Genomic DNA, 19,914 nt, shown 5'->3' on the forward strand with positions numbered 1-19,914 from the left:
GAGATCTATTCATCAAAGTAGGCGACTCTTTTCTCCTTGTGGATGATCTCTCTCATTTTAATGTAAAAATCTGCCTGCTTCATGTCTCACAAGTGCACTCACTGAGACACTCACTGTTGGATCTGCACAGACCGCTGACCCGTGGACGAGTAAAAGACATGCTCATTTGAGGAGCCTTTCTCCTGTAAAGGTTACTCTGTGTCAGGTTCCACTCTGCTCAAGAGCTTTCTGCACGGTAAGATATATTTGTAGCCACAAAAGGGGGTCGTGATGGAGGAGAGAAAAACGCAGCATCGTCATATAATGTATGTGCAGAGCTGTGCAGGACACGGGGACATTCATGAGCAGGGTCAGTAACACAGCTGGAGACCACGTTTACACTAAGCCACTTGAATATGAAAACACATATTTTTCTCTCCATTTTGGCTCCAAGCCTATAATTCTTCACTGTGCTATCATTTGAAAAACTGCAATATCTCTGTGATGCAATATATCAAACTCAATGTTTACCTTACTAGATTTTTTAGGAGCAAAATTGAACTTGCACAGGTGTATGAAACTACACTTTTGGTCATGTTTTAAAGGCTTTCTACCACATTTTATATTGGTACATTTAGTGCAAGACTCATGTCATCCAGATGCACCACAGAGTGAAACAGGAAGTCATTCCTACCTCACTGTCCTACCTCAATGTCAGACACTACGAGCCAATAGACTGGCCCTTGGATTTCACCCCTGTCAGCATATTTATTTATATCTAAACTGTGCAAAAGTGACTTAACTGTACATTAATCTGAGCAATAATTAACTTTTGCAATGGCGTTAATTATACTGTACATTTTAAGTAATATTCTTATTTATACTATTGCTGCTAATGAAAGACAAGGAATTTTAGAACCCTGTAAGAGCGTGGCCTCTTCCAAGGTGAGCAGTCAGCATCATCTCCTCAAAGTCCTTAATGTAGCAAGAAACTGTGAAATTAGAAAAAGGCAGTCAGCAGATGGTGTCTCCAATCTACCCTTTGGCCTCCGAACCGTTCTTCTCCTTCTGACCAATCAGGTGCCTCAGATCCCTGTTGGGTGTGCCGGGCCCCCTCCTGCTCCGGCATCTGGTCCAGTATTTGAAATAACGAAGGTAATAATAATGAGCTTAAGTCTCCGCCCTCCAGGAAGGCGAGAGGTCAAACTACCTATGGAGAGTTCACACCCAACACATTCCACGAGCAGCTCGAGGATCCATCATCAGGGAGGCTGCTCTTTTTGCGCCTCAGTTTGAAAACTAACATTGATCTGAAGCTAAAGTTGAAGGACATAATCAAGTCTTTAGATGTAGGTATGCTCATCATTTCTATTGGTGATGATCATAGTTCTTATCAAAGTGATCGCTGAGATCTGGGAACACGGCTACATCACTAAAGCAAAGCCAACTGTTTGGCCAGATTGTCTAAACCACTTTTTTTTCTCAAGGTAAAACAGAAAGTGAGTACACCCTAGTATAGGTGTCTCTAACAAATGCATTTGGCAAGCCTGGTGGCTTGTTAAAATCTAATCAACTGGCTGCTCATTACTGTATGGACTTATTTTAGCATGGCTGCTCCAAACTCTCAACAATGAAGGTGTTGCGTCCAATGTTGTAATTGTTGATAGGAATGATGGCCAAAAGTACTAAAATAAGTAGTCATACAATCAGAAATGTTCTTTTAGACTGCTATTTATAAAGCTACATTATTTGTTATTTTTGGCCCACTTGAAAGCAGAATAAACTGTAAACCTGCCAGCATGCTACAGCAAACCATTGCTTTTTAACAAATCCAGCAGACACGGAGCAACCTGAGAATGTAAAGCTAAGGTTGGCAATATAATCTGGCCACCGGCATATGTAAGTCAATATGGACTCTCGTTTTGGCTCTGGTTTGGTCTCCACAGTGATGTCACACATTGGTTTGTGGACTGCATTATAAAGCCTTAAGTTTGATACTTTGGCCATTGCAATATTGGTTTTTAGCCTTCATCATCTAGATTTTTTACAACCAAAACAGTCAAGATAGGGTGGATCTAATTACAACCGAATGCCGAATAAGGTATTATAAGGTGACCTAAAAGGTTAAAATTGACTTTCATGAACAGAAAACACAATTAGAAAAGGTTAAAGTTGTAAAACGAAGACATGGACAACTCCCAGACGGGCTTCAAGGTGCTAGTGACCTGTCAATCACAAGGTAGCCACGACCTAAAGCATACCCTGCTTTATCGTCTATTTAAAACTAGCGACTGAGACCATAGTTGATGAACCAAAACTAAAATTGCGTGCCAGAAAACCAACTGCAGAGTTGGCTGTGAGTGGTTTCATCACTATGAGCAACATTTCTCACATGTAACACTTTTGATCCATTGTTTCACAGCTTTGAAATTCTCATGAAATGTCTGCTGCTGTTACTGGACTTAAAAGCAGAAGAAAACAATTAGTCAGCTTTGAAATTAAGTGATTGTATATTAACTATTGAAGGGGGATTATTTACTACACACACATCAGGCCAGACATATTGTATTTGCCCGGCTCACTGCTAAAAGCGAATCCGACTCATTGATCCAGAGAGAAGATGATGAAGTAGTGCAGGAGTTGTGAGTATATTGTCCTTTAAAACGGATGAAGGCCATCTGTAATCAACCAGCTACAGAGGTCTTATTCCTTTTTCTCTGAGAGGACCATAAGAGGAACTCTTTAATGAATCATGGTGGGGCTTATTATGACTATGACAAAACAATGGAGGGCTTGATTAGGTTTTATCGCAATGGGAACAATTCTTTGTTATACTTTGCTGTTTTCCCTTGCGGATCTTTGCCAGAAGATAAAGCAGAGAGTTGTTTCCTTTCTTTTAGATTTCATCACATGAAGTAAACCTCAGCTTCAGAGTTTGAGAGAATGAGGCAGGATGGGACACAGGGAAAAAAAAAATCTAGTCTCTCTAATTGAAAACTCCCAAACCTCCATCTCCTATAAACAACCACAGCAACAACAGAACAAAACTTCTGAAGAGCCACATTGATCGAGGGACTGATTCTTGGACAGCGGAGCCCACAACAAGGCTTCAGGACACTCTCTGCTCTGAGGCCCAGAGGAGGGGAAGTCGCGGGGGTTGGAGGTGATGGGGGGGCTATAAAGCCTGGCAGAGCCGTGCTGCTGCTCCATTTACAGTTGTAGTTGACTCTGAGATCAATGGAGAAACAGTCCTGAGGACTTCAGAGGGAAGCTGCATTGTTGCGGTGGAGACTTTTACATCAGCCTTTCATTCATACGAGACAGGACTCTGTTGAGAGCATTTGTTTCTCATTTTCCGCTGCTCTGGGGATCCATTGCGGTTAAGCACCAAGAGGTTTTTGTTAACATTTCACGAGCATAAAGAATCCCATTTTGACATGTGAACACATACAAGTTGTTCAAACTCTGTGGTGAATATACCCAAATGGGAATGATGGATTATACAATTAAATGAAAATTAGATCTATTTGCATTGTGAGTTTGAATTTAATTTGATTTCTCAACACTTTTTTTTAAGGAAATTGAAACTTTGATTGCTGTTGTGCAGATTTTCCCCGTTTTCTAAAAAGAGGATTAAACTGTTTTTTATACATGTGGAAACACACCCCTTAATTGACAGCAGGATAATTGCTTTCAACTTACCTATACAGTTCAACAATTCAGTCTCTGATGTAGTTTGTACGGTTTTTTTCTAAACTAAGCAAACATTCAAATGTATTTCCGGATCCATAACGCCATGATGTTGGGCACTGAATCTGTTATGTTTCTGTGGCTTTCACCTACTTTCTGAAAGCTTTTAACAAGGAAGTAAATATGACAAGGTGTGTTGACATTTCTTGTTGAGAATTTTGGATACAAACTCTTTTTTTGTATCTAGAAAGAAGCCAGAGACCATCTGAATACAATTTTAACAAATACCATGATCCAGGTATGTGTGTGCTGTCTGCTACACCCTTTATAAAGGAGATAAATGGGTGTCCAGTTGGCTTTAATGGATAACTCCAACTACTAACAATTAGTCACATTGATCAAGTAAGCAGCAGAACAATGGGTTATACCCCGCTGGAACCACTTACTTGGTTAAGTCACCACCTACACTGACCATACTGGTTTGGCATGATGAATAGGCAACATTAGGACACTGGGACAATGAATTCATTGATCTCAAATTGGTTCATTGTTTAAAAAAAGGAGAAGGAAGTGATGGGAGACTAGACTTTGCTTTACAGTCCTGTGCATGGTTTGGTCCTAAAAGAAGGAACCCAAATGTAAAGCAGAATGTATCAGATGACTGCGTAGCGATGGCGAATGTAAATGATGACATGTGTCCTGAGTTGAGAGAGAGACAGCTGTATTTGTCATACCATGCCAGTGGAGGGGAGTAGATGCCACTTTGTCTCCGTCGTCATGCTGCTGACTGTTGTGGTCTCGTTTTTTAACATGTTCAATTCCTCACAGATGTGGTTGCTCACTTTTAAGGCATATTCCCTATCACGGCCATTAAACCCATGTAATGGCGCCAAGATGTTCTCGGAGACAGGAGTCGTATAAAAAAGAACAGCCCGCTATGTTCCAGTGGGACATTCTCAACACTGAAAAGAAATACTTTAAATATGAATTTTGACTTTTGCAATAGCTAAAACCACATACAGCAACATAAAGCTGTTAAAAGTTTTTTAAACTGCTTCCTTGAAAGAAACCGCAATGGTGAAACATATGACTTGTGGGAACACAAGACATAGCAAGCACAGTGTGAAATAAAGACGTGATCTTTTAATCTGATATGTGCAACATACAGTCTAAGAGAACACAGTAATTGGAGCAACTTCTCTGTTTTTTAACAAGCCTCCTCTTTTGCACAGGGAGTAATGGAGGACGTCTGGATGCATTTGCAGGGTTCCTCTCTTTTTCATTGCTTTCCTGCTGAGACAATCTTGCGCAGCCTATAGCAAACAGACCATATATCTTTCAAACAGCCAGACTCATAAAAAGACAGGAAAGGCACTGGTCCTAATCCACACTTTAATGAGCCAAAATGGAAGTAATGACATCCAGGGAATAATCTTTCTTTTCTCTGCTCCACCAATTGACACCAATAACCCGTGGCCGGCCTAATGCCCCGGTTTGTGACACGTTGTGTTGTAGGAAAGATAAAAATTCTCCTGGGATTTTCTCCCAAAGGCAATTATCAAGAACGATGACGCTTTAACAATAGCTGGATCAGAGCGCTCAACTTTGTCATCATGAGTGAATCCTATTATGCGGCGGCACAATGGCCGCCTGTGGAAACGGAACGAGGATGGGTATCACAAGGCATATTTTAGCGCCGGAAAACAAAGCTTATTTTGAGGAGTATCGCCATCCGAGCCGCCCTTTGTGTCAGCGTCAGGGCCTCAATTGTTTTCTCCTCTGCGAGTAAATGCCCGGCTTAATGTGGTTCGGCAGCTCAGAGAAATAAAAACCACGGAGTTAAGTCCAAATATTATGAATACAGCTGATTACATTAAGGCTTAATGAGTATACAGACATTGTGATTTTCTACAGCTTTATTTTGTCATCACACATGCAGTAAAATGTCTCCATGTTATGAACATTTCTGGAACAATATTAAAAGGAGTTTGGAGAACATCTTGATAGGATGAAGATGCTACTTTGGCTTTGAACTTTGAGAGGCTTTTTATCAGACAACTTCAGGCCTCCTTTCATCCGTCCCCTGTTCAAAATACTTAGATATCCAGCAATTTGGACAATGAACACTTTGAGGAATTGCAGCTTTCCATCCTCTCTGTCTCACTTTGTAGCATCATAAGGCCACAGAGAATTGCTTTTGTCATGTAGCCATTTAGAAAAAAACAAGGACGACACATGTGACATTTGAGAAAAGAGGACTTGAGGATTCATGCAGGTTATAAGTTGATTGACTTTAAGCATGCATGTAAAATGGAAGGCTTTCCATTTGCAGATAAATACATTCATTGACATACACCTCCGGATTTAAGTGTTACTCTGAGGAATTGCTCTTAGAAAACAATTTTTAAACATCTTTCCTGGCAAAAAAATCGAAGGTAGAGAAAACCAAAATGTTAAGAACATCTTCTTCCTTCTTTTCATAAGGCTCACTCCTAAACTGCTGAATGAAACAATGCAGCTGGTGTTTCAGAATCATCTGTATCTTATCACTGGTGAAAGAAAAAAAAAAAAAAAAGAAAAGTCTCCTAAACAGAAAAACGTGGAGAAGCCAGAGTTTTCTTTCAAAGAGCCTCCAGAGCGGCTGTTGTCTTTAAGGAGGGAGGGGGGGATTGCTTTCAGCGGCCTCAGCCCAGGACTGGTTCTCATCATTTTGACAATAAAACTCAAGCAGTTGAAACAAAGCAACGGTTCTTGAAAGAAAAAAAAAAAAAAAAAAAGAGAGAGAGAGAGAGAGAAAAAAAAAAATGAGGGGGCTAGGAGATTTCCGCTGGTCTGCACTGAATTGTCCTCCTTCTTCAAATCCAACAGCCAAAGAGGAGCAGAGTGGCGATTTTAAGGGAAAGCTTTGGAAAAAGCTTTGGGGGGGCTCAATTCCTCTGTGGCACCCTGGGGCTGAAGGACGCAGCGACCAAAGGCTTTGGAATAGTTCAAAGATGAATGAGTGATTGTGCTTTAAATTCCCAGAGGTTTGTTGTTGTTGTAGTGTCAGGGGTTTTATTGCAGCATTTTGTTGCTTCTTTTTTTTTTTTTTTTAAACAAGCTAAATGACTGACGTGGAGTAGTGAATAGTTAAGTTCAGAACACTCTGATTAAGAAAACAATACCTCTAGCTGACTTCAGGCACTTGCTGTTTTTTGTGTGTGTGTGTGTGTGTGTGTGTGTGTGGACATAAAGAGCAGGCATGAAAATAAGAAATGTCAGTCAATATACTCCCTGTTCAACATTCATGTCCATTTGACTCGTGTAATGAGTGCATGCTTTAAACAACAAGGCTGAAGGATTATTAACACTATTGTTTATATTTACAGACAAATCTGTACACTTTTTACATTTTTTTTGGTCTACTGATAAATGCAATAGAAAAGAGTCACGAGAAAATACACCCGATGCGATTGTCCTCTCACACGTCAGCGCTCGAGGAGACCTGTGATAACCTGGGGTCAGAGTCGATCTCGAAGCGGTAGTGGTAGCCCTCCAGCACCTCCGTGCAGGCGTCCCGCATGTCGTTGATGCGCTTCTTGATGCCCCTGCGGTTGAGATAAAGTACAAAAAGGAAGACGAGGCCTATGAAGCCCAGGACGACGCCCAAGAAGACGTAGGAGGTCTGCAGAGCGAGGTCGGCCCCTGCACCCCACTGGTGGCATCCCAGAGTCAACGAGCCCACAGCGAGCATGGACGTGTTCCTCATGCTGGCGGGGAAAGCGCACACAAGGTCCTCGGCATCGCTAATGCGTCCCTGCGATCTGTTGAGCCACAGAGCGAAAGGTTCGATTCCGCACGAACACGTGAACGGGTTTTCCCCCAGCAGAAGGTCCGCTCCGGACAGGGAGTCCAGCTCTCGGAGACCCTCCTCGGGCACCGTCTTGAGGGCGTTGAGGGTCAGGTCCAGCTCCTCCAGACGCTCCAAACCCGAGAAGGTGGCGTTGTGGATGGCCACCAGGGAGTTGTTGGTGAGCTGGAGCCGCAGCAGGTTGCTCAGGTGGGAGAAGATCCGCGAGGGGAGATAGATGAGGCCGTTGTGAGAAAGGTCCAGTTTCTTCAGGTTCCCCAGGGAGCTCCAGCGGAGAGACGTGGACAAGTCCATCACCGACGAGTGGTTGTAGAGGGCTCGGCTCAGGTTCAGCTCCCGCAGAGACTGGTTCTGCACCCTGAAGGCCTCGGGGTGAATCACTGACAGCTGGTTGTTGCTCAGATCCAGGGAGCGGAGGCTGCGGAGCCCGGCGAAGGTTAGGGATTCCACCTCGGAAATTCTGGATTTTGAAGAGATCAATGAGAAATCATTCACACTTTAATATCACATATAGGGAGCAAGAGAAGTGGGGGAAAAAATGATATCTGCAGACATAAAAACAGGATTAATTAAGTCTTGGATCAAAGCTTGAACACAGTTTTTATATTAAGTCAATTTAATTACGCTTTGAAAGTCTGCAAAGCCATGTGCCATGTAACCAAAATGATTTAATATTTCAGTAACAATGAGACACAACTGATGACTGAAACTGTATTTTGCTATTGAAACAAACTGTTCTATCTCATAAGAATCATTTGTTTTACATTACATTACATTACAGTCATTTAGCAGACGCTTTTATCCAAAGAGACTTACAATAAGTGTATTCAACATAGGTATTCAAGAGAACTACTAGTCACCAGAAGTCATAAGTGCATCTCCTTTCTTAAACAAGCATCTAAGAGCATAAACCAGAGCAAAAGTACAGAAACAAACTAATACGAATACAATAAGTGCAACAAACTAATACGAATAAGTGCTATAAACTAATATGAATACAATAAGTGCAACAAACTAATATGAATACAATAAGTGCAACAAACTAATATGAATACAATAAGTGCAACAAACTAATATGAATACAATAAGTGCAACAGACTAATATGAATACAATAAGTGACTAATATGAATAATAAGTGCAACAAACTAATATGAATACAATAATGCAACAAATAAGTGCAATAAGTGCACTAATATGAATACAATAAGTGCAACAAACTAATATGAATACAATAAGTGCAACAAACTAATATGAATACAATAAGTGCAACAAACTAATATGAATACAATAAGTGCAACAAACTAATATGAATACAATAAGTGCAACAAACTAATATGAATACAATAAGTGCAACAAACTAATATGAATACAATAAGTGCAACAAACTAATATGAATACAATAAGTGACAAACTAATATGAATACAATAATGCAACAAACTAATATGAATACAATAAGTGCAACAAACTAATATGAATACAATAAGTGCAACAAACTAATATGAATACAATAAGTGCAACAAACTAATATGAATACAATAAGTGCAACAAACTAATATGAATACAATAACTAATATGAATACAATAAGTGCAACAAACTAATATGAATACAATAAGTGCAACAAACTAATATGAATACAATAAGTGCAACAGACTAATACAATAAGTGCAACAAACTAATATGAATACAATAAGTGCAACAGACTAATATGAATACAATAAGTGCAACAAACTAATATGAATACAATAACTAATATGAATACAATAACTAATATGAATACAATAACTAATATGAATACAATAACTAATACTAATACAATAAGTGCTAAGTGGAAGGCTCAGGGTAGCACTTCTTGTCTTCCCCATGCTCTGCAGGACTACAGCCAGCAGCAGACTCTTACCTGTTATTGCTCAGAGACAGGTTGGTCACATTCTCCAGCCCTCTGAACGACTCCGGACCGATCCGACCGATGAGATTCCCGGTGATGAACAGGTTCCTGGTGTACCCGGGGATCCCGGCGGGGACGCTCCGCAGCTCTCTGGAGACGCACTTGACGGTGTGAGCCGCCTCGGAGCACTCGCAGCGCGGCGGACACGACGACGCGTACACGGAGCCGAGCAGAGCGCACAGAAAGACGCACTGTGCCAACAGATCCAGCATGGTGGGGAGAGGATGAAGGGAGGAGAAATACGCACAGGGGAGGAGAGGAGAGGGGAGAGAAGGAGAGAAAACACACAACACCAGCACAGATGGAACAGGATCAGCTCCTCCGGTGCGTCATTCTCCTCCGTCGTCCCGGTTGGGAATGCGCCTCAACTTTGCATCTCTGCAGAAAAAGAAGTGTGTGGCCGGGAGGCAGGGGTCTGATTTCCATGAGAACAGAACTGGGGGTCGCTTCTGATCAGAGGAGGAGGAGGAGGAGGAGGAGGAGGAGAGGAGGAGGAGAGGAGGTGTTTGATCCCTTTTGCAGTGGCGGAGCGGGGCGTCGCTTCTTCTCCAACAATGAAGTTAAAAGGATGATCTGCGGGGAGGGGCTTCTCTCCTGTCTGCTCCCCTCTCTCTCTCTCTCCAGAGTGGGCTGAGACACTTAACAGGCACGAGAGAGAGGAGGAGGAGGAGGAGGAGGAGGAGGAGGAAGAGGAGGAGAAAGTGGTTCTGGGCTCTGGTATTTACCATTACGCGCGCCAAATATATCCTCTTGGCGCAGGTACTCACACACCTGAGCTTATGATGTGGAAATGTGCAGCTAAATATTGTAAGAAATCTGTCTAGACCACATGACACTAATACACTAATACAATAGTTACAATATTTATAATAGTTTCTGTCTGTATATATATAATATTTCAGTTACTGTGGATTCTCTACTGTTCTTTATTGCTCATTTGCTTATTTATAATACTTATTTTGATCTTGTTTTTTTTATTTACTATGTCTCTTGTTTTGCACTATCCTCTCTGCTGCTGTAATCCTGTACATTTCCCCGCTGTGGGACTAATAAAGGATTATTTTGATCTTATCTTATCTTTTCCCATAAAAAAATGTGACATTAAATGCATCAGTTACATCAGTTTTCTTTCTGTGTTCTCATTGTCTTGTTTTATTACTCTTCTTTTCTTTTATAAAGAGGTGTTTTTTTTTTATGATAATTGCTTTGTCTTCTCTCTTCACTAGTTGGTGGATTGGATGTCCCTGGTGATTCCCACCTACCAGGTGGTATGGTAAATGTGGGGGCCACGGGTGTTTGGGGGGCCAGACTGAAGCCTTTCATCTCCCTCCTCATGAATGCTGTGATGCTCTGCAGGATAATAGCCAGTGAGTGGGACTTTTGGCCACTTGATTAGCAGAGTATCAAAGCTGGGACGTCTTCCCTTCCTTAATGTTTATTCTGACAGCTTAGAATGATTATTACAGGAATCTCTTCGGAGTGTATTTATAGAAACGTCAGGAGGAGGAGGAGGAGGAGGATGGGGGGGGGGGACTTTTGTCTTTCATGGATCAGAGAGCTTTGATATCCCGACATCATCCCTCCTGCTGACAGCCTTCATGAAACACGAGTGTCATAATTCAATAAAGGAAATACAAGTTTAAAAAAAAAAAAAAAAAAAAGGGCCACAAATTTTCTACAATAATAGACATCTTTATTTGTATTATAGCTGTAAGTGATCAACACATTCAGAGTTCACACTCACTCACTTTGCAGGAGTCTTAACATTCCTCGTGGGCGATATGATCTGCCGCATAAAAGATATTTGAGGGGATTACAGAAACAAAGGAGGGTTTGCAGGCTGGTATAAGGATATATGGATAGCGGCACTAATAATAGCATCCCAACTGTCTTTTGTCAGCGGAATGAATCGCGAGGACCACAGGTCTCCACATTCCTGGACCTGGCTCTTGGATACAAAAAGGCACCGCAGCAGGAAACATCTAAAACCATTCAGATGATCGCCACTGAATTTTGCATTCTTGCACATGCACTCCTATAAAGGGATTGGTTGTACCATTTATCTTAACAATTTCAATGTCCTCCTCCTAAAATATACATACACACACACACACACACATATATATATATATTTACATGTCCAAAGCAGAAATAATGACAATGTTGTGAGTTTTATGAGCTGATCTCAAAAGGGCCATTCATTCATTCATAAACTTTTATAGCTCAAAATATAATGAAAGAGCCGTTTCACTAAAGAGACAAGTTGAACATTCAAGGATACAGTTTGTCTCCCATTTTCCAACATTCAGCACAATTTGCAGAGAACCAAAAAGGGTTTTCAGGTTTCTGTTTGTTTCTATAGTTTTCTTTCCACAACCACATTCTCTAATTTTGGACAGAGACTTAAAACGTCAACCGGCATAATGAGATTTATTTTTTTTAAAAACACATGCTACTTTTAGTTACACAACTACGAACGCAGAACGAAGTCTGCTTTCTTGCATTCAATGTCCAAAATCTTAATTTTCCAACAATTTAAAATATAAATATTTGAGACTTTGGGCTTAAAATATTTACAATAAAATGTGATTACCTCTTCATGCAAGTTGCTTGCGACATGGCATTTGGAAATAAAAAGTCATGAAAGGTCAAAGTAAGAAGGTTTTAAAGTGTTTTTTTATACAGAATGCACTGTTCAAATTGAGGGCAGATTCTCCATTTCTTTCCATTTCCTCCTTTGAATGCTTTGATAAAATGACTCTGCAGCTCTAATCTGCAGAATCTGTAGCTACACACAGAAGAGCACAGACCAATGCATCAAATCATCATTAAGTTAAGCAGGCCTGTTTAAGTGGAATTTATTATTTATTCTTAAGGTTTGCCAGCAATCATATAAAACTTTAGGATTAGGAGAACGACATGGAGTAATACATATAGAAATCAATCACTTGGCAGTTTGCTGCAATAAAAAGCAGCTGATTATAAATCAAGAAGCCACAGTGTTCTGTCAAACATGAAAAACTTATCTCTCAAACATTTCTCGCTTGCATGCAACACACACACATGCTGGCATGCAATCACATGCGCTCTCCGATCGCTGTGTGCATGTGACACACACACACACACACACACACACACACACACACACACACACACACACACACACACACACACACACACACACACACACACACACACACACACACACACACACACACACACACACACACACACACACACACACACACATTCAGGCACAAATGTGCTGCCGGGCAGAGATGATATGCAGGAGTGGAGTAAAGAGAAACAAAGAATTACACCGTAAATTATTCAAAGGATGAATCTGTAGAGTGAGCAATAAAGTTTGAAACGTGTATGAAGAGCACCTGGTTTACTACAGGATGATGTGTGATCAAATATTTACAGGCAACATGGGTGGAATACACACAAGAGGTCACAGGATATCTGCTTTCAACAGAAGCCTGATGAGAGGAGCAAAGTTTAGAAAACTGGCACTGTGTTAGCCCTAAAGTTAAACCCTTGATACAGAAAATAAAAACAGAGTTTAATCTATACGATCACACTTAAATGACATCTACTTTGTCGGCCGCCAAGTATCAAAGCTCCGTGAAACGGCAGCGACCTTTGACTCTGATCCGCAGAGGTGGAAACCAGCAGGAGCGACGCTGGGCCGGCGCTGTGGGGAACTGGAGATATTCAGCGGAGGTTGACGAGTGTGAAAAAACCTGAGGATCCTGACTACCTGCTGCTTCTGGCAGCACCGCAGACAAAGAGAAGGGCTCAACACTTTTTTTCCCCCTGTTTGATTGCAAACAAAAGAGGGGATTTGAATCTACTCACGACAGCCATGGCAACGGAGTTGGAGTGCCAACCATCAATTGGAATAAACGCTGCTCTTAGAACGTGTCAAAAAAAAAGGAAAGTATGATGTATGGAGGATCTGTGAGAGGTTATGTTTAGGCACTGACTCTTACTTTTTCCCTTAAAGTAAAAAAATTGTAATTAGAAACTAAATATCTCTCAGGTTTCGCAAAAAGATCAAGACCAGGTTTCATAACAACAACAACTGGCTTTTCATTCACTAACTTTGTCACCAATGAGCTGTTCCACCAAAGAAAAACAATTAGATATTCAAGGACACAGTTTGAGTTGGTCTCCCTTTCGCCTACATTTGGCACAAGAACCGAAAACCAAAGGCTCAGCGATTCTGTTTGTTTCACCAGAAATGCTTCACAACGACATTCACTGAGGTTGCTACAATTTAGATGATCTGTAGTTTTAAAAAAGGTATGAAAACATTTCCTGTAAACCTATTAAAAGCAGTACCATGAGGTGATACATGTAATGCACGTACGACGTATCTCTAAGAAAATAGTTCTTTTTAGAAGAGGCAGACTTTTATGAAAAAATGCACAAAAATACAAACAGCTCTGGCTATGTTTTAGCTTTAAGTCGCAGTTCCGCAGAAGAGCTACATTAGATCAAGCATGAAATGCAATCAAGTCCCTAGAAAGGCATCTAATTGATTTAAAATGTTTGTGCTCCGCAGTATATATAAAATGGCATCCTGGAAGCACTGAATCGTGGGATTATATTCCCAAGCCATTACAAAAAAGAAAATCGTCAAATATCTGAAAGCAAGGCATGAATGTGTTTTTCCGTCTGAGACTTCAGCTATGTGTGTGTGTTCCTCTACTCAACAATCAATGAAGCTACACAACGTCTACTCTCTCTGCAGGTGACGAGAGAGAGAGGTGACGAGAGAGAGAGAAACCTGCTGTTAGGCTTTCAATAATCATAATCCATTAATAATATTCCATTCCGGTTGTTGTGGGCGTTGGGTGTTCAGTCACTTCTCTCTAAATAAATGACTGAGTATGAATTAATTTCCATCACAAGGGCATTCCAGCTTCACCCCTGGAATAATACCAGTAACGGACTGCCTGCTTCCCACAAAGCAACCGCCTGTTGGTATACACGTGTCGGACGTTCTCCGAGGTCAGAAGTCTTTTATCTCCTCGGTAAAAAGGTCAACCCCACATCCGACCTGCAGGGGTTCCGATGTGTCCTCGATCTGCCTCCCAGGTCACCGCAGGTTGATGGCCAGGGTCGCTGTGAAGATGATGCCCATCAGCATCAGGAAAGGCAGCCAGGTCTTCAGGAAGCTGGCACAGCTGGATGAGGCAGAGAGCAACCGACAGAGAGGAGGAGAGAGAGAGAGAGAGAGAGACGGGTAAATGAAGGTGAGCAGAAGAAACGTATCTAAATGTTGTGTGATATCCCCCCCCACACTCATACGTCCTGATAACACCCTGCTGAAGAAAACACACATATCATCACCCTGTAAAAGGCAGTTATGATACTAGAAGGAAAGCAAAGTAAAAGGTCATGATATAGTTGCCACTGTACACCAAAGTGGTTGCAGAGGTAGGTGATGGCAGTTTGTGAAATATTCACAAAAAGCAATATCTAATAGTTTTTGTGCTGATATATCAGTCAAAAAAAACCCCCATAAAACAAAAGAAAGGTGGGTGCAGGATTCTTTAGGGTTAGGACAGACAAACATACATACTGTTTTTATATATATTTTTAACTATCAATTAAAAATCAATAGTGTTTTATAATCTATGCAGTATCACAAAAATATATATTGTGATAATCAAATGTATCTACATTTACTTCCTACCAACATTCACCAGAGAGCCACTGGGATGTGTAGTCCATCTCTGTAACACTAGTATTCAACGGCCTTCTGGTGGAATGTCCTATATTCTCTCTTAATACTTCCCAAGAATCAGGTCTCTCTCTCTCTCTCTCTCTCTCTCTCGTGTCCTGAGACACAACAGGTTCAAGGCATACCAGTAGAATCACCCCTGAGCCCCTGGGATCACGGTGAGAAACCTCCTTCACAAGTTCCAGCCCTACGTCTTGTGGAGGCTTTGAAGAGAGCAGCTTTAGGTTATAGGGTTTGGGCCTTTAGGGCAGATAAAATGCTGACATTTTTGGACAGAAGAGGCAAAGTGCTGAACTTTTTGGCCGGACAACAAAGTTAGACAAATCGTTGGAGGATTTGTCGTCATCCACCTGTGCCAGCGAAAATCGTCTGGAAAACGCGAGACAGAGCGGCGGAGCCCTTGCTGCTTTGTTTGGAAACGAATAAAATGACTAAAAGCGTTGAAGAGAAAGAGAAAATGAAGAGAAAAAAATGGCCAGTGTCCCTTTAATCATATAAACATTCGCAATATTCTTGAGCGGCGTTATGCACAAGCTGCAACGTCAGTGCAAGGTGCCACACTCGTTGTCTTCTTGATTCTTCAGAGTAAGTTTTGTTCGTCTGCCCTCTGGCGTATTAGAGAATAATGATAGGAGCGTTGAGCATAAGCGCCTTTGTGCGTGCTCGGAGCTTGCGGGCCATCTGTGGAGGCTCGTGCTACGGTGGCAAGTGTGAGAATAAACAAAGCTTTGTACCAACAGTCTACATCCAGTGAGTCAGACCAGTTTAACCTCAGCAGTTAACATCATTTCTGAAAGACTGGACTTGTTACCCTTTCTTACCTGATGTGTTTTCCATGGATCAGAGCGAGGAGGCAGAGGTTGACCATGTTCCACGACGTGCTGTTTTCATACCGCATCAGATTCAGAGCCATGGCGACATGTGAGTGACAGTTGTCACAGCAGAGGTTGTGCTTTTGGAGAAAACAAAAGTAGAAATCATTCCTGGTGTTTTTCTTATTTCATAAAGTAAATAAAAGACTCGCCCACAAGTGCCTTTTCTTACCATCCTGTGCTTATACTCCTCTGAGGCATCGTGCACCGCTGTGTCCCAGGCATTGGAGCCACTAGCGTAGACTTTGCTAACGTCAAGCATCCAGTACCTGCAGTCGAAGAGGAAAAACAAACTGTAGTGTTGTGTAGGACGGACGTCAGGAAACAGGATTGTTTCTGACTATTTCTCTTTAGCTAATTTGTTCACTGAAAGATCAAGTTAATCAGAAAAAACGAAATATTTTAATTTACTCACTTTGTTGGTTTTCCAAAGGCCATGTTGTCTTCCTGCAAACAAGAAAAAATTGTTTGTTGCTATTTAAATTTCAAAAACAGATTAAGGGATAATTTGGGCAAATAATTTAATTTAATTTATGCAAACATAGCCAGACACCATGTTTACGTTCAAACCTGTGTTCATTTGTTGCCAGGAAAAAAATGAAACATTAAATCGGCCCTATGAAAGATTTTATAACTCAAGAACTAGTTGTGTAATTTTTGTCCATTGTTTATGAAATGGTTGACGCAACTAAAGTATGTTATGTTGGTTGTAAGAGACAGAAAAACAATAATAAACCTGTGTTTTTAGCCAGATGTTTGGCAAAAACTGTGTCTGAAAGTACAGATGGAGAACAAAGAAGTGGAATATTTAGCATGAGGGGTTTGATACATTTCTTTGCTGTAAAACAGAGTAACCATAGGAAGCCATTGGAAGTGTCCCTGCAACTGCCATCTTCTGTAAAGGAGCAAGTTGCAAACTTTTCAGCAGCTACATTCAACCTTAACGGTTCTGATACCTAAAACATTACTTTACTTTTGTTAAAACAATTTAGGCTCAAACTAACCGTCCTATTGGCCTTCATTGTGCTTAAGTAGAGCCAGTAGCGCTATATTTAATTTCACATAGAGGCCATAATGTGCCGCAGCGCCAACCACAGTCATTACTCACTGAGACAAAGTAAGGTCCAGCAAAGTCCCGGATGACACCAGTGGAAGTGCAGATTCCCATGTGGCCAATGAATGGAACCAGCCATCTGAAGAAAAAAAACACAAACAACATTTTACAACATTGAAGTAGTATAGTGGACAGACAAGGGCATGTAATGTAATTTGCATATACAGCACTTATTGAGCTTATTGTAGTCAGATAGGACTACAATGCATGAGTGACATGGCTGTAGGGGGGGGATAGAGAGTGAAAACAATGTTGCTTTTCTCCCAAAACCAACTTTTCAACTTGTTGCTAAATTCAACATCTCTTGTCTTAATACAGCAGTCCTCAAATATGCTTGTTTTTGACTCACACATATACCATCACCTCTTCAAGAAGTGCTACCCTGAGTCTTCCACTTAGCACTTATTGTATTCATATTAGTTTGTTGCACTTATTGTATTCATATTAGTTTGTTGCACTTATTGTATTCATATTAGTTTGTTGCACTTACTTATTGCACTTATTCGTATTAGTTTGTTTCTGTACTTTTGCTCTGGTTTATGCTCTTAGATGCTTGTTTAAGAAAGGAGATGCACTTATGACTTCTGGTGACTAGTAGTTCTCTTGAATACCTATGTTGAATACACTTATTGTAAGTCGCTTTGGATAAAAGCATCTGCTAAATGACTGTAATGTAATGTAATGTATAGTGGACAGACAAGGACATGTAATGTAATTTGCATATACGGCACTTATTGAGTTTATTGTAGTCAGATAGGACTACAATGCATGAGTGACATGACTGTAGGGGGGATAGAGAGTAAAAACAATGTTGCTTTTCTCCCAAAATCAACTTTCCATCTTGTTGCTATTCAACATATCTTGTCTGTGCAATACAATAGTTATAATAGTTTCTGTCTGTATATATAATATTTCAGTTACTGTGGATTCTTTACTGTTTTGTTTATTGCTCATTTGCTTATTTATAATACTTATTTACTATGTTTCTTGTGTGCACTATCCTCTATGCTGCTGTAATCCTGTAAATGACCAATAAAGGATTATCTTATTGTATCTAGTCCTCATATATATGCTTGTTTTTGACTCAAGACTGCATTTTATCAATGGAAGACAATAGAAAAAGCAGATAATGGAAAATGCAAAAGGTGTGGCACCTTATGAACACACTTGAACAGGAAGATCACAAAAAAATAACCATGATGACACTATGCAAAGTCTCAAAATGTGTCTCTGCAGCTCTGCAGGCTGGCTAAAGAGGAGCTAATGAAGCTGGCACTTAATCACGTGACCACGAGTTTTGACCAGAAAAAAAGCGAAAACTCACGAGAGTACGGGGATGGGCGTCCACACGACACAGTAGGGAAAACGGCCGCTCTCCGGGTTGATTTTCTCGGAAGCTATGTGGTAGTTCTTCATGGTCTCTTTTTCAACAACATCCGCCATCACCAGCTGTGGGAAAAGAGCTTCATTTGGCCCATTACAGAGCTACGGCAAGCCAGCAGGACCAACGCCGTAACATTTTGAGATGTAGGCTTCAAAATAAAATACAGGTAGTGTTAAATAGAGGCATACGCGGCATTAAAAACAAATTCAGCTACATATTTGGTGTTGTTGTAACATATAAGGGACTAAAAGTGAAATAGATTTGACTGTTGTGGTGAATAAGTAACAATACAGTATATAAAAGTGCAATAGTTATTTTACTTTGAAAGGGTATAGTCGAGAGCTGGTTCTCTTATTCCTGTTTGCTTCATTCTGTTGTTGGTTTTGGCAAAACTTTTGTCAAACAAGACAATTATGTTTAGTTTAACACACAACACTGCAAGTGCCATGACACTAATAACATGACAATAAAAACATGACACTAATAACATGACACTAATAACATGACACTAATAACATGACACTAAAAACATGACACTAATAACATGACACTAATAACATGACAATAAAAACATGACAATAATAACATGACAATAAAAACCTGTGCAATACATTACACATTAAACTGTGCAATAATAGTTAAAATAGTTAAAATAGTTTTTTTTCTGTCTGTAAATATAATATTTCAGTTATTGTTGTTTTTCTACTGTTTTTTTTTATTGCTTATTTATAATACTTGTTTTTTTAATTTAATTTTTAATTTTTTTATCTTGTCTTCTTCTACTATGTCTCTTGTGTGCACTTTACTCTAAGCTGCTGTAAGCCTGCAAATTTCCCCGCTGCGGGACTAATAAAGGATTATCTTATCTTATCTTATCTTATCTTATCTTATCTTATCTTATCTTATCTTATCTTATTTCTCACAATTTCAGTAGTTCAATTAAAATACATTTGTAACTATATGTATTTAAAGTAATTGGACAATAGGCTATGGTATACAAAAAACATTCACATGTTTAAAGTAATGTTTTTTTTTTTATTATTGCAAATTTGCAAATGTCAATTATGACAGCCTGCAGCAGAATAGTATTCAAACAAAATGATGCAAGTAATAGAAAATATGGGTTTACAACAGCATCATAATTTTATTAGCTATGATTATATAATGGTTTCAGGCAAAAACACTCAAAGCTTCCTTGTCTCAGTTTCTTCAATGTGAGGGTTTGCTGCTTTTCTCTGTTTGATACTATCTTTTGGTTTTGGACTGATGATAGGAACAAACAAGACAATGAATATGTTATCCAAGGATATCATGATGGGCTT

General features: G+C 40.2%; 2 protein-coding genes across 2 annotated transcripts; both read right to left on the reverse strand.

Moving 5' to 3' along the window:
- Positions 1 to 7,129: 7,129 nt before the first annotated feature.
- Positions 7,130 to 9,679, reverse strand: LOC129097749 (trophoblast glycoprotein-like). Its single transcript, XM_054606650.1, has 2 exons — positions 9,420 to 9,679; positions 7,130 to 7,979 (listed from the first exon to the last, which is right to left on the reverse strand). The coding sequence occupies exons 1-2, from the start codon at positions 9,677 to 9,679 to the stop codon at positions 7,130 to 7,132; spliced, it is 1,110 nt and encodes a 369-aa protein (XP_054462625.1).
- A 1,484-nt stretch (positions 9,680 to 11,163) lies between these two features.
- On the reverse strand, positions 11,164 to 18,677 carry tmem222b (transmembrane protein 222b). Its single transcript, XM_054606072.1, has 6 exons — positions 18,533 to 18,677; positions 17,203 to 17,287; positions 16,510 to 16,541; positions 16,267 to 16,363; positions 16,044 to 16,174; positions 11,164 to 14,662 (listed from the first exon to the last, which is right to left on the reverse strand). The coding sequence occupies exons 1-6, from the start codon at positions 18,649 to 18,651 to the stop codon at positions 14,575 to 14,577; spliced, it is 552 nt and encodes a 183-aa protein (XP_054462047.1). The 5' UTR covers positions 18,652 to 18,677; the 3' UTR covers positions 11,164 to 14,574.
- Positions 18,678 to 19,914: the final 1,237 nt, after the last annotated feature.

This window comes from Anoplopoma fimbria, chromosome 10 (assembly GCF_027596085.1).
Source record: "Anoplopoma fimbria isolate UVic2021 breed Golden Eagle Sablefish chromosome 10, Afim_UVic_2022, whole genome shotgun sequence".
NCBI lineage: Eukaryota > Metazoa > Chordata > Actinopteri > Perciformes > Anoplopomatidae > Anoplopoma > Anoplopoma fimbria.

Coding starts and splice junctions, on each gene's coding strand:
- LOC129097749 (XM_054606650.1), bottom strand. CDS start 9,679: ATGCTGGATCTGTTGGCACAGTGCGTCTTTCTGTGCGCTCTGCTCGGC. Junction 7,980..9,419: donor CTGTCTCTGAGCAATAACAG/GTAAGAGTCTGC, acceptor TTCAAAATCCAG/AATTTCCGAGGTGGAATCCC.
- tmem222b (XM_054606072.1), bottom strand. CDS start 18,651: ATGGCGGATGTTGTTGAAAAAGAGACCATGAAGAACTACCACATAGCT. Junction 17,288..18,532: donor ACGCCCATCCCCGTACTCTC/GTGAGTTTTCGC, acceptor TTTTTTCTTCAG/ATGGCTGGTTCCATTCATTG. Junction 16,542..17,202: donor CTGGACCTTACTTTGTCTCA/GTGAGTAATGAC, acceptor TCTTGTTTGCAG/GAAGACAACATGGCCTTTGG.